Source organism: Pecten maximus, chromosome 6 (genome assembly GCF_902652985.1).
Source record: "Pecten maximus chromosome 6, xPecMax1.1, whole genome shotgun sequence".
In the NCBI taxonomy this organism is placed as follows: Eukaryota; Metazoa; Mollusca; class Bivalvia; order Pectinida; family Pectinidae; genus Pecten; species Pecten maximus.
This window is the reverse complement of record NC_047020.1, coordinates 24,659,889-24,674,657: the sequence shown is the minus strand read 5'-3', so window position 1 is coordinate 24,674,657 and position 14,769 is coordinate 24,659,889. Positions and strand designations below refer to the sequence as shown.

Genomic DNA, 14,769 nt, shown 5'->3' with positions numbered 1-14,769 from the left:
TTCTGTAACACATATAGTACAAAATGATTTGAATTTTCACATCTTTTTGTACCATGGTACACTTTTCTATGGTACAAAAAGATATGAAAAAACTGTACCATTGAAAAAAGTGTTACAGTTTTTTCATTTCATTTTGCCAGGCTCTTGTCGGCCATCGTAAAACATAATGAAAATCTGTCATCATAAATAATTTTAGATTATATCAACTACATTTGTGTACCTGTCATAGATTTGGTTTACATATAAATTACTGCAAATTCAGAATCCGTTTTGGGTTACATTTTAATGAAGAAATCATTTTTATAAAACATTTGATACATCCATCTCAAATTAGATATATTTTTCAATAACTCAAAACAATAATAATAATAATTGATAAATACATAAAATAAAATAACTTGCGCGAACCAATATCTTAAAATGTACAATTTGATCAAAAATGTCCTTCTAGAGTTAAACGTTCTGCAATGTATATACTCTAGCTTCTATACTATACACTTTATTTATTTTGCAACACGTCAAGTTATATTAATCACTCTTAATGACCTATATATAAGCGAGTACTGTTGGAGGAAACCGGAGTACCTAGAAATGTCCACGTGGACAAATAGGTGACACCCATATCTTTTAATAGAATCCCTGTTTCATATGTGAAAGACAAGGACTTAACACTACGCCGCTCCATCACTTTATCATGCTACCGCAAATGTATGCACGAACATGCATGATCACCCTATCTATAAACATGAAAGGGACAAATGTTGAAAGATACTGCATTTATTTCTTAAACATATCTAACAGAAGTTGCGATATGTCATTCGGTAGAGCGTCGAAAATACTATCACAGATGAAGATCCAAGAAGATTGAAATTCGATTCTTACATGGGTCGGTATATATTTTCATCCGAGATCACGGACCTTCCTGCACTGTGGTAGTTGTTTTTATCGCTTTTATTGTTATCCCCTCGCGACGAAAGTCGGGGAGGGGTATAGCGTTCCGTTCGTACGTAAGTACGTACGTATGTTCACTTTTTGTCAGCGCTCTTGCGACTTCATTTTTGAACGGATTCTGACCAAACTTCATATATGGGTCCAGCATGGGAATACCTCAAACGAGTTCGTGTTTTAGGGCGCCAAGGTCAAGGCCAATGTCACCGTTACTATTTATAGAAAATCTTTGTCAGCGCTGTAATGCGACTTCATTTTTGAACGGATCCTGACCAAACTTCATATATGGGTCAAGCATGGCAATACCTCAAACAAGTTCGTGTTTCAGGGCGCCAAGGTTATGGTCAAGCTCACCGTTACTATTTAAAGAAAATCTTTGTCAGCGTTGTTGCGACTTCATTTTTGAATGGATCCTGACCAAACTTCATATATGGGTCCAGCATGGGAATACCTTGAACGTGTCACGGATTTGACACCTATAGTCTTCATGTGACTATATTGCATTCTGTATTTTTCTTGAATGGGACTCCATATAAGAAAATAATCATGTACTATGCCAATTAAACCTTCTGAACAAAGGAAAATGCTTATATATGCATTTAGATACACACATAATTATAATAACTATCAGGAAATGAAGTTGCTAGTGTGATGCGTAACCAGATACTGTTGAATGCATAACAATATATACCATATTTATCTGGCAATGAGCCCATGCCTCATAATAAGCCCATCCATGTCTATTGCAGTTCAGTGCAAATGACAACTGATGTTATTTCAATGTCCTGCAATAACCCCACCCCCCATTTAGCGTCAGAGTTCATGTGTTAGCACGCGAGGGGATTTGTATCGTTTGCGATGCCTTGTTATTATTGGCAGTACATTACCTATCTTTATAAAACAAAGGAACAGGCATACATAAAACGATAATGCTTCCTCTTATTAAAAACAGTATTACGTTATTACAATCATTCACACAATTTGCCGTAATTTCAAAACCAAATCTCCATTACTGAACATCATTGTACATGTAAATGATCTGTGTTATGTACTATTAAACAACATTGGCCTTGTACTGTTTACGGAGTAATTTCCTATACATATTTCTGACCTCTCGACGGAAACGAGGATCGCAAAATCCGTAAATGATTGGATTGGCCATGTTGTTAATAAAAAACGACCAGACAAATGTATGGTAGAGGAACGCCTCTGCAAATGTTCGGCTTTCTAGAAATTTCTTATTTAGGAACACTGTTATTTTGAGTGCTAGGTGAGGGGCAAAGCTTCCGATGAAAACAACTGTGATTATGAAAAGCATTAGAGTTGTTTTCTTTGTTTTGTTACCGCGCGCGGTGACCTTAGCTTCATTGTTGATTTTTGACCTCTTTCCTGGCCCGGGCTTTTTAGATGTCTCGTTTTGCTGTGACTTTTCCTTTTCTGTCCTCTGCAATGGTTCTGCCTTGGTTAGCTCAGCAGTACTCGATGCGTTTGTATTCATCACAGCCTCCCCGGACAAAGTGTTATCTGTAGAGTTATCCGTACCGGAACCGGAATTCGAGCTTGATGCTGGTTCGACCACAGGAGCACTAACATGTATTGTCGGATTCAGCATCTTCAATCTTGCCTTTCCCTGTTTCCATATTCGCTGTCCAATCAAGGAATAAAGTACAATCAGGGTTACAAATGATCCAAAAACAACTAGAATCAAGACACTGTTAAAATAGAGCTGATATTTAGTTTTCTTAAATTTGTCCTCTGTAAAGCAAGCTACTCCAGTTATTCCATCGACGTGAGTATCAACTGTGCTCCTCCCGTACAATACGGGAGCAGGCCATGCCAGTATTAATGATATTGATAAAGCGATGGAACATGCGATCTTGGCCATGCGTTCATTCATTTGCTTCCCCAAAGGGTTGCAAATTTTCTTGTATCTGTCAACTGCTATAACAACCAAAGTGAATGCGGACCCGCCGGAATTGAAATAGTTTAAGAACCGGAGCAGCTTACAGACAATAGCTGATTCAAACGTCAGAGTGTTTTGCAGATCCACAATGACGAAAGGCATCCCAATTGAGCAAGTGATCATATCCAGAACTGCCAGACACAAGATGTAAATACGATGATTCGACTTGGGAAATTTAAAAGCAAACAAGTAAAGAACGTGTGCATTTCCTATCACTCCTGTGATCATCAACAGCGTCACAAACACTATTCCTCCTAATTTCTGTTGAGTATATTTATCGTTGAGTTCTTCGAGGGTGTAGCTGTGCCCCACAGTGTCGTTTCCTCCAATCATCTCTGTGGATATGTTAAAACTGTTCGCCATTGTTGCTGATGTCGTCATAATTGGATTCTTATTAGTTAGTTCTCCTATCTTTAAGAGTCTGAAAGTGTAGATATTGAAATATCAAATATAACTGAAAAGTCTACTAAGCAACACATATCATATATGTATGTATATATGTTACTAAATAAAGACATATGTAAAATGTATACGAAAGGCGAATGGGTTTCTTGTTGGACATTTTCTGTGTCATATATTATATGATGTTGAACGTTAAGAACATTATCACCTTTAAGTAATTTATAATAAGATTTATATATGTCTTACTTGATATAGGTGCGATGAAAAGTTTTTATTACATTAGGTACAAATATTCTGTCACATCGCCAATACGGATATCTGAACAAAGGAACTAATCATCATTTCGTGTGATAAAATTCTGAGGCTTGAAGTATTATATCTATGCGACCGAGGTTCTATAAAAACATTGACTGGCGTTGAGTATAAGAAACCAACTATATTTTAAATGTTTTCAAATATATTCCAAATTAACCCAATTTGTCGACCTGTATTTTTTACTTATTTCAACCATTTATAAAACAACTGTAACACCTTTACAAAAGACATTAATGTTTCCTTTATAAAATAATTAAATAGTTTAATAAATCTTTGACAAATATGGTGTACTGTACCTCAAACCATAAGGTAATGAATATATACATCATTGGTGGTATATTGTGACTTCTCTAGGAATTATCATAACCTAGATTCAATTTGCACCACTGGTTAACTATTTGAGTATTGTTTATTAGATGTTGATGCTTGTCTTGAAGCAGTTACCTGTATACATTGTCTATGTAAAATACACGAGATGTATCACAAAAGTCGGTTTCTGTCGTTAGTTTTATTTTGATTGACATTGAAATTGATATATCAACAACAAATGTTGTTATCCGCAGGGCAAAGCTAACAGAACCACAACACGCCCTAGTTAGGACTTACAGCGTAGAAATATTTATACAGGTACGGTTTACCTGTGCATTTGTGTTATGTGTAACTTTTATATTTTGCCGACATTTTGAACAAAAGCATTACATTATACAGATTTACGCGAGACCATGATGGAATCCCGTTTTGCCCCATTACCACCAGCTAAAGATTAGAAGCTAGTTATCTTAGTATTACATTACGAATGATTTTAATTACAAGCTAAAAAGTAGCAACGAATGTAGATTTATATGGAAACGTTAAGTGTATACATATGTATTTCTGTCCACAATTGACATAAATTTGAATCTAACAAATATCTTATAATTCATTCATCTTCGTAAACATGATTACTTAAAACGGAATTTATACACACCTGCACTACTTGTTAAGTATATAATACAATACTGTAAGGCGTAGATACTTTTATCACTAAAACTTTCCTTACCTTATGGACTGGTAGATTAAACAGCAGTTGTAATGGCTACACGACAGCTGGTTTGTATTTGAGAGGGCCCGTCTGATACCAATTATATTGACAGCCACTTAAATCATAGTCAAGTGACCAGTCTTCCTCGTTGAGTTTGTGGTATATGTCTCATAATATTGGGAACGTGCGTAATAAAACTTCCTGTTTCATAAATTGTTTTTATTTGTGGTAAACAACATTTTAAGTAACTCTAAGGTAGGATTGATGTCATCAGTAATATACCGTAGTAACAACATTAAGAACAAACTAGAATTCCTGTTGCTAAAGAGAGCAACACATATTATGGTAAAAGGAAAAGAAAATATCAAGTCTGATCTATTTGAAATTCAAATTGATTCATGAATACTATTTAATGTTATTTGTAGCTCAACGTGATATACTAAATAATGAATATAATACATGTACATCTTCAGCCTTAATCATCATGATTATCAATGTAAGGCACAACCTAGCATAATCATCACACGGTTATATGAACTATAAATGATATGACTTGACTGTTGACATTATCCTCGGTTTACTTCTTTTATGTGTTTAAAAAATCTATCTATTTTAATAATATAAATGATACAACTTGAATTACATGTAATAATTCAAAGAATGAAATAATGCAGTTATTCAAATTAAAAAAATACGTTTATTGGGTATCGATCTTAATGGAGTGTTAATTGCTAGCCTTGATTTTGTGTCTTTCATCCAATTCTTTGAGACAGTTGGTGGTAGAAACTGGTGTTGGACTTTTCAGTCCACAATGTTATTGTAACCTTTTTGTCACTTTCTCATGAGAGGCGTTACTATCTTGTCTGTCTTTTTATAAATCCTAGACAGGATTTTAGAGTCGCTTACATTACTCCCTTTTTTCAGTATAGAAAATAAACGTTTTTCTTTTGTGTAAAATTGAAAGTTTTTGAATAGATGATCTATGTAGATATTGCATATTGTGAAAGTTCTTTTTAAAGTGAAACGACTGTGTATTATTTGTCTTCGCGATATATACAATTCTTTTGTTTTATACATATGTGTATTGCCACAATATAATTAATTGATACTTATTTCAGGTCGACATATCGAAGTTATACGACAAGACATATATTTTACTATTATTAACGAAAACATGACAAATTACACATTAAAAAATGGATTGAAATAATTAAACCAAAAATACATATACAACATATATCTCATGAATCTGACTTACAAAACACAGCATATGTTAAAATCAAATAATGTCAATATAATTATAATACAAATTCAATGTAAAATGTAAGATGATAAGCTTTATATATTTAGTTTTCGATTCTTAGATTTATCAACGTGTTTGAGTGAAAAAAACAACATATGGCGTAGTATTGGCCATCCTGCACATGACAAGAAACACCACTCCCCCGTTATTAGGGGTCCAATCCTCGCCTACAAGGATGTATAAAAGTACTTCAGGAGGTGAGTAGTTCGTGCATCATATACGGTAATCAAAATTACACACACTTGACATCCCATCATCCTAAGTATAAACACTTTGCATTCTAATTCTGTTCTACTCTCATATTCTCATTATTTAATTTCCAAATCGAGGGAAGCAAATTGTATCTCCAAATTTCCGTCAGGTGCCATTGATGTACATTCATTTTGGCAGTAGCATGCATGTAAAATGCAATCTTTCCTGCTGATAGACGGAATGTTTATATAGTGTTAAAAGCTCTAGACGTGTGATTCATATCATGATGACTTACGCTGGTCATATGACCAGTAGATTTAATCGGAAGAAACCCCTTCACTTTTAAACATACAATAAGGCACGGTACTCCTTTGCTTTCATTAAGATATGACTTCCCGAAACGAACATGCTTTACAAGCTGGTTTTCTCATTCACTATCGAACAATGGACAGCATATATCTCACTAGCTCTTGAGAAACATCGAAAATGGCATTCACAACAATGACAGCCTGTCAGAAGACATTAATTTTGCATGTTGCTTCCGGTGCCCAGAACAAATATTTGAATCATCAATCCCTAACAGTGTACTTTTCGTCCATTTCTACACAAAATAAATTACTTTACGTGAATCATACAATACCTTGCTGATTTCCGCAAGGTAGTACTGTAAGTAACGTTAACTCTGAAAAATAAAAATATCGGTCATATTATATCAACCCTATTACAGTCACATAGTAGTATACTCTCTACAATCTATAGCATGGAACGCATTTTATATTGCGTGCGACATAAAATAGTATATAAATTGATGTTTACATTATGTTATATAATTTCATTAATACATTATTGTATTTTGTCATTATATTATTTCATTTTATCATTATACCATATGACGCTATCATTACATTATTTGATGTCATCTTAATATTTTATCTATGTTTATTTTATTTGCATTTATCAATATATGTTTTGAATGCATCATTTGATCACATAATTGAATATTCGATATTTCGCTGGTAAAATGTAATGATATTTGATATTATATCGTTAAACTATTCTGTTGTTACATTATTCACAATCACCATATCTAAAGATAATACATCATCTTCTTATACGATTGCAAGTGAAAAATGATTTATGCATGTTGTCGCGATCCTTTCTCTCATTACGGATTGTAACTTAACGCAATATTTGACATAAATTTGTATGGCGGGTGTCGCCGATAAAGCAGAAAACGCTTACTCTTGTGGTGCTTCTGGTCTTAATTTCGGCGTATTTGTACAGGAATACCCATGCACGTTTACATTTTTAATTATATTTCATCGAGTCCAAAATAAATGAACGTTTAGCTACGTACATTAGGAGGATAATTTATGTTTATTTGATCCTCAGTTTGTTTGTTTGTTTTTTTTGTTTTTTTTTTGTAAGGCAGTAAGGCCCTTATTACAGGCCTTGTGTGCTCTAAGTTGGAATGAAGGTGCTAGTGGCTATGTTATGCGAACAGTTCAACACATCATTGGATTAATGTTTTGATATTTATAACCGTCCTAACTCTGACTTGGTTCAAATGGGATTCAATGATTTGCACCGCGAAAGGCGAGGGACGCAGGATTTACCTCCCATTACACGAAAAAGGATATAATGGGAGGGGTTGAGTTTGAAATGTAATTTGGTTGTTTCTGCGGTCAGATATTTTCTAATTATAGAGTGATAAAGTCACTAGGTTTATTTTGTTTTGAATATCTAACTAAATACAATCATGAAGAAAAATGTAGAGAATTCTGTGTTACAAAAGCCGTAATTGTTTATTTCAACTTTAAGTTGGACTAGAACGTCATTATAAAAAAATATTCAATCAAATTTGACACGCATTCACTGTGGTTCATTTTAATCATGGAACAACGGTATAAAACAGACGTCTTAAATTAAGCCATTTTCCCGATACTTTCCTGTTCTCCTTAGAGTCACTTAATACATGTTACTGGCGTTGTTCAAACAGACGTCGACTTAACAGTGTGAATGCGACTAGCAACAATAAATAACATTTATTTATATTTGTATAAATAAATACATTTATGTCAGTCTGTAATTGTTTGTTTATTATATGTTGAGAGGGGCATTGGCACCACTCGCATCTCCCATTGTTTCTGGTTTTATGTAAATGGGCTAACATTGAGGGGTCAAGAAGGAGGTCCATGTCTGGGCCACGTGATGGAAAATTTCCAGGACTTAACTGACCTCTGGTCATTTTGGCTTAAGGGATAGAAGCGTGTGATTGGTCAGCCAATCAGCAGCCACGTAGCCCAGCCACCGGACCTATCACAGAGGAGATTGACCCTCAGTAGCGTCACCTCCATTGGGAAAATCAAGTGTAAAAGTTTATCTCCACTGATGGAAGTTTTTTAACACTTTTGATTTGACTTTTGATTTTCTTTTATTTGAAGTGGAAATCGAACTTTTCGATTTGTGTTTTACGTCCATCTGTAAGACAGACCCTGGTGGTTACATAAGGAGGATATCCCGCTGCTACAAGGTAAATTCAATCCGGTTTTTATATGCCTGTTAGGCCTAGCTAGCCTACGGAGGTATTTATATACGACGATCGGAATATCCCGCCTCATACAGATTTTAAGAATGGTTTTGCTTGCCTTAGTGCTAGGACATTCTTTTGTACGTCGATTAGGCTGTTTTGCGTCTACTCCTGACAATGATTTAATAATTTCAACTTTGACGGAAACGTGATTCAAGTTTCGTGTACTGGTGTCGGTGGAGGTACTGTATACCCAGGCCCAAAGTGTTTACAACTTCCTTCGGATATATATACGTCCTATCCTCCCGATATTGTGTTCATACAAGCTGGAGGCAACGATTTATCAAAGCCTAGCTGTCATCCAGTTGATCTAGCGAATGCCATACTGAACTTGGCGTACCGTGTTTCGAACGCGCCCTCGGTTCGGAGAGTTGTAATCGGACAGTTACTGCCTCGTTTTAACGACAATGGCGAGTACAACACAAAACTTCCTGTAGTCAACAATTCGCTAGCATCTTCGGTAGATGGGATCACTATTGTGTTTTGGAAACATCGAGGTTTCTGGCAAGACTCTAGGGCACTCTACGCGAGAGATAACGTTCACTTAAATTCGATGGGCATGAAAAAATATGCGAGGAGCGTCAGATCGGCGATAGGCTCTCAAGCGAAGACGATAATGCTGACTTACATGTATATATGTCCATATAACTTATTTTGATTGGTCGCAAAAACCTTTACCAATTTTTGTTTTTATAATGATTTGAAATTGATTTTGATTTATAAAAACCATTTGTAGGTCTTACATTATTGATGCAATTGTAAAAGATGTAAAGCATTGTTTATTCTTTTCTGTTATTGTATTTGTTTGCTTTATATCTATATAATGACTTTTATAAGGAGTTGGTTATACTAATCAGTATGCGTGTTGACATATATATAAATATATATATCCAGTTCTTTTAATTATTGACATGATTATATTTCAACAGATATACTGTAAATCCATAGTTCTGTCACGATGCTTTTCTGCATGCTGTTCGCGGGTATTAAGTCTCGTTCAACAACCCACTGCAGTAAAAATATTGCAAAAATAATGTTAATAGCATCATGTCATGCCACACAATCAGGTTCATCACCCTTTAAAAGGGATGAATTTGACAGAAATATGAGTCTTAATATACATCAGGCGAGAACGACACTAAAGGAATGATACCTTCATACGGTGTAATTTCTCCCCGAAGTATGATTCTATTCTTCTCGATATTTGGATAAAATATAAAACAAACGATTTAAACAAACGATTTACCTGCTATGAACTATAATACATATCTGTGACCTTTTGCAATATGACTCACTCGTTATACGACCTCACGTTGGCCGGTTTATTGGAACGAGTTAACGGTACCTTGGGATAACTGGTGTAGTATCAAAGTTAATTTAGGTACAACCACTAATTTGTTCTTCTTAGAAAGTTAATGCTTAAAACAATTACATCTGTATCACTGCTAAAATTTACCAGAACTTAGAAATAGAGGTGCTATGAATGAATGGATTTAACGAATGGGTTCAACGTTAATATCTGACATTTTTGAACTTTGTATATGTTTGTTTGCTGGTGTATCGTCCCATGAACAGCCATGGTCATTTTGAGGCGTGGTTTCTTGTAATAGTAAGGATCAAATGTATTGTCCAAGGACACAACCAAAACAGCCATAGACCGAGAAACACAAACCAACAAAGGTAGGGAGCGTCAAAAAAACCCACCTCAGATCTTAACCGGATGTTACGTGGCCGGCGCTCTAACCGACTATACAATCCCTCTCCTCATTATATGTGAGATATATGATATAATTCATATATCTTTCTGGAACTCTAATATGTATTGGAATTAGAATACAAGAGATTAAACGTCTGATATTTACATGATCTTGACCAACCACCTTATTACCACTTAATTAAAGGGCCTGTTTCCAAAATGGCCCCTTCTCTGATTCAAATTTCCTGTTGGTGGTGCATTGCCCATGCCGTTGTGGTCACAAATCTATAAAGTATAAAGATTTAGGTCACTTGGTTTGTTTTTTATGGTTCCTCAAAGTTGTACCTTTCAGAAGCTGTCTAAGTGTTGATAAAATGTGCATGTTATGTAAAATATTAATGAAAATCTAATTAAATGATGGTCACCGTAAAGAATACGTTCATGGCATGATTGTGGCAAGAAATCATGTTTCCATCGCGCCATTTGGCTGTTTTATGTAAGAAACAATCTCAAAAATGCCATTTTCGATGATAACATTTTAGACACAAAAACTGTGTTTTTTAGAGAATACACCCTTTTATGGGCGTTGGATGCAAACCAATTTTTTTCCTATTAAACAGTACGTAATATGCTATTGATGAGAGGAAAAATCATCAATATGTAAGTGGTGGAACATTTTCAAATCTTGGGTTGAATTAGCCTATGGTTGAATTGCCGATTTTCCACTTTCTTTAGATAATTAACAAAAACACGAGAGTATTTGCTCGGTATGTTGAGAATATGTACACAGATATGAAAAAAAGTGAGAGAAACACTTTTTCATAAAAAAATCAAAGATGGCTACTTCACAAGTCCCCGTGGTTGAAGACATTGGCTGACAAATAGCCAGAACAACAAACAAAACTAGATCAAGATCAAAACACAGGATTTCCAACTAGAAAATGATTGCAGACATGTTCTCGTTCTGACGAACGTTTTTGTACGTTTTACCTACGATTTCTCTTCGTTTTCTCTTCGCTTCCCTTCTTTAACCGATCCATTGACTTTCAACCCTCTCTGTAACCTTGAACTTCGAAGGTCAAGGTCAAATATGTGCATACCTTTTGTAGCCAGTCATTAATGCTTTATATGTGCCAATTATCAAGTCTGTTGGTGTCAGAGTATTGGAGGGAAAACATTTCAAGTGTAATTGTAGGATAATATTTAATTTTGGCAGTTAAATGATTTCCTATGTATTTTTTCTGAGATAAAGTTGACGTTTTGACCTGGAAACGTTGCAAACATCTTCAAACAAATGTTTTCTTAAATATACAATAAAAATTAACCGTTTGAAAGAGAATTTGAAATTTTCGATTTTTGATCATTTGAACTCTGTGACCTTGAACGAAGGTCAAGGTCATTGAAAAGCAATCAAGTTTGTAGGCATCCGTACATGCTATCACTGCGCCAAATATAATATCTGTGTATGTAAAGATTTTGGAGCAGAGGGTAATTAAGGGCATTTTGGGGAAAATTTGAATTTTGGCGGGAAAACAAACATTTTTCAAAGTGCCATTTCTCCGTCATTTTTTATCGCACGACCATAAAACTTGCACCGTTCGTCTTCATTATTCATGCACTTTGCAATGCAGTCAAAAATTAACTCATTTTGAATTTTGTATTTTTGACCTTGATTTGACCTTGCGCTTAGACTTTGACCTTGACATATTTTCTGATAAGATATAGTGGAGAAAAGTGAGCCCCGCCAATGAACTACAAGATGCATTGATTGTTTAAGGAAAAAAACGAACGAACAAAGAACCTGATTCAAAAGAATTTTAAATCTTTATATCGATACTGTTTATTTAGTCGTTAGATATCATAAAACTGTCATGAAAATATCCGCTCTGATATTCAATGTAAAATTTTGTATATAATAAGCTATATAATAGGGTTTCAGACAAGGTTGTTACTCATTTTCCCTTTTCTTTCAATTTACAACCACATTCAGGCGGCGATATGAGAACGTTCCACCACATGGAATCAGCTGATTTTTGATACACATATGAAACAAGTACAGCTCTATCCGATTTTGTGATGGCAATTTGCATCCAAAACTATATCATGGGAGAAAATTGCAATTTTATGGCATTTTTTGTTCATAATTGTGTCTCTGCAAGTGCATTTTCATCCGAGAAAATTTTTGTTTTATGTTTTATGAATAAACACGATGTTTTGGAAATGTTTATCAAAAGAAATTTATACTATGTTGCGAATTACAATTTCGAGATAACCTTCTTTTATTTACGACCTTATGTCTTTGATGCTCAAAATGACAACTTTATAAAAATACATTTTCACTGACATTATGAAATCTGGGTGTCGGAAAGGTGTAAAATTATTCTTCGGAAAAGAAAAAAACTGTACTTGAGCTAGATAAGAAATTATACGGGGGCAGGCTCCTATGGGGAATTAACATTACTGGAAACAGGCCCTTTGGAGGTTCATGTGGTCCTTATGATTAATGAAGGAGAAGTGTAACTCTAATATACTGTTGCAGATAAGTAAACGATTCAAAGAGAGTCTACTGTACAAAGCACGACATTATGCATGGGTGAATAGACAGACAAAAACACAGCATGGCGATTTCATACTTAATTGAAATATTAGTAAAACACTAATCGAACTATCATGTTAACTTAATCAGACTTGAACAGCTGTATGATTTCAGCCAACATAAAAAATAACCAACTACTACTGTCCCTAGTCCAGATGAGTTAGACGGGTACAATGAAGCAACTGCGAAGAACAAACACATAATTTGATAACAAGTAATGCTTACATATAAAACTATAGTTTGCACACATAGCACTTCCTGACAAAAGTGTATTATCTATAAACCACAATTACAATAAAGCATTGTACCACTTCCAATCGCCGATGTTATTTCTGACTTCGACTAACACAAATAGAAAAAATAGAGATCATTACATGTTGGGGAATGTTCTGGGGAATTTCTAGAAGACTAGTGGCTCCCGACAGATAACCGTACATCGTTTACTTTCTTTACTTTTATTTCTCTTAGACGATGCCGCCATGTGCGTGCGATAAAAAACTACAACATACAAATTATAAATAAACCTTACATATAGGTCTATGACATCGAAAACATACCTTAACATGCACAGATTGCTTAAACATAACACGTTCACAGAATTTAACGTATTATATTACTGATAAATCACATATGAATAACAGAAATTACCCATACTGAACTTGACGTAAAAGCCCGCGAACTTACATGTGAATCATAAATATTGTAAAATACTTGTTAACATTCTTTTAATACTGTCAATTTATCTATCAAGTAAACATTTATGAGAAATATGAACTTAAGTTAATCAACTAATATAAACTTACACCATGCTCTTCTCTTCATTGAAACAGCGCTGAAACAGCTTAAACGTGTGCCTTACTTGTTACCTTGTTTTTCTCTTAAATGGGTTACGTAACCCCTTACATCATTACTAACAAAAACATTGCCGCTTAGGCAAATGCAAATAAAGATATTACACACTGAATCACATCAACTCAGCTACATGTTCAAGGAAAGACAACTCTTATGAAATTCACGAACATGACAAGGAAGGGTAAATATAAACAGCTGGGAAGTGCAATAGTTCTCATATAGCGAGTGTCAAGAGTTACAAGCAACAGAACCCTTTTGATAGGGCCGCGGTGGCCGAGTGGTTAGGGTGTCCCGACACTTTATCACTAGCCCTCCACCTCTGGGTTGCGAGTTCGAAACCTACGTGGGGCAGTTGCCAGGTACTGACCGTAGGCCAGTGGTTTTTCTCCAGGTACTCCGGCTTTCCTCCACCTCCAAAACCTGGAACGTCCTTGAATGACCCTGGCTGTTAACAGGACGTTAAGCAAAACAAACCGAATCAAATATTTTGTATTGTGTCTCGATGTCAATATTACGCAAGACAATCTATCTTTGCTGTGAACGATTCTCCGGTAGACGGGTCGAAGGCATCTACTTCTAGCTCTGTATTTCCAAATGCCATGCATAGTTTTACCAACCTGTCTAAGCCTCTGGTAGTATCAGGCATTTCCACACTAAGCGTGCCGATCTTTTCGCAGCTGCGGTCCGTTACATACATTGGGTCGCTCTCCATTGACTTGATCACTGGGATCACCTTGATAAGAATGACAAGAATAAGTGGCATCCATTTTGAATCCATCTTAATCTTTAGTTGGTGAACAGACATCGCCATTAAAGTAATAATAGAATGATAGACTATATACTTATATCAGAGTGGAATTTCATATCACAAAACACCAAAATTTCACACAC

General features: G+C 35.1%; 1 protein-coding gene across 1 annotated transcript; it reads right to left on the bottom strand.

Moving 5' to 3' along the window:
* Nucleotides 1–264: 264 nt before the first annotated feature.
* On the bottom strand, nucleotides 265–4,803 carry LOC117329328 (RYamide receptor-like). The gene is made up of 2 exons (XM_033887237.1): nucleotides 4,668–4,803; nucleotides 265–3,332 (listed from the first exon to the last, which is right to left on the bottom strand). Exon 2 carries the CDS (start codon nucleotides 3,290–3,292, stop codon nucleotides 2,003–2,005), a length of 1,290 nt encoding a protein of 429 aa, XP_033743128.1. The 5' UTR covers nucleotides 3,293–3,332; nucleotides 4,668–4,803; the 3' UTR covers nucleotides 265–2,002.
* Nucleotides 4,804–14,769: the final 9,966 nt, after the last annotated feature.

Excerpts from the sequence above, each read along its gene's own strand:
- LOC117329328 (XM_033887237.1), bottom strand. The coding sequence starts at position 3,292 with ATGACGACATCAGCAACAATGGCGAACAGTTTTAACATATCCACAGAG.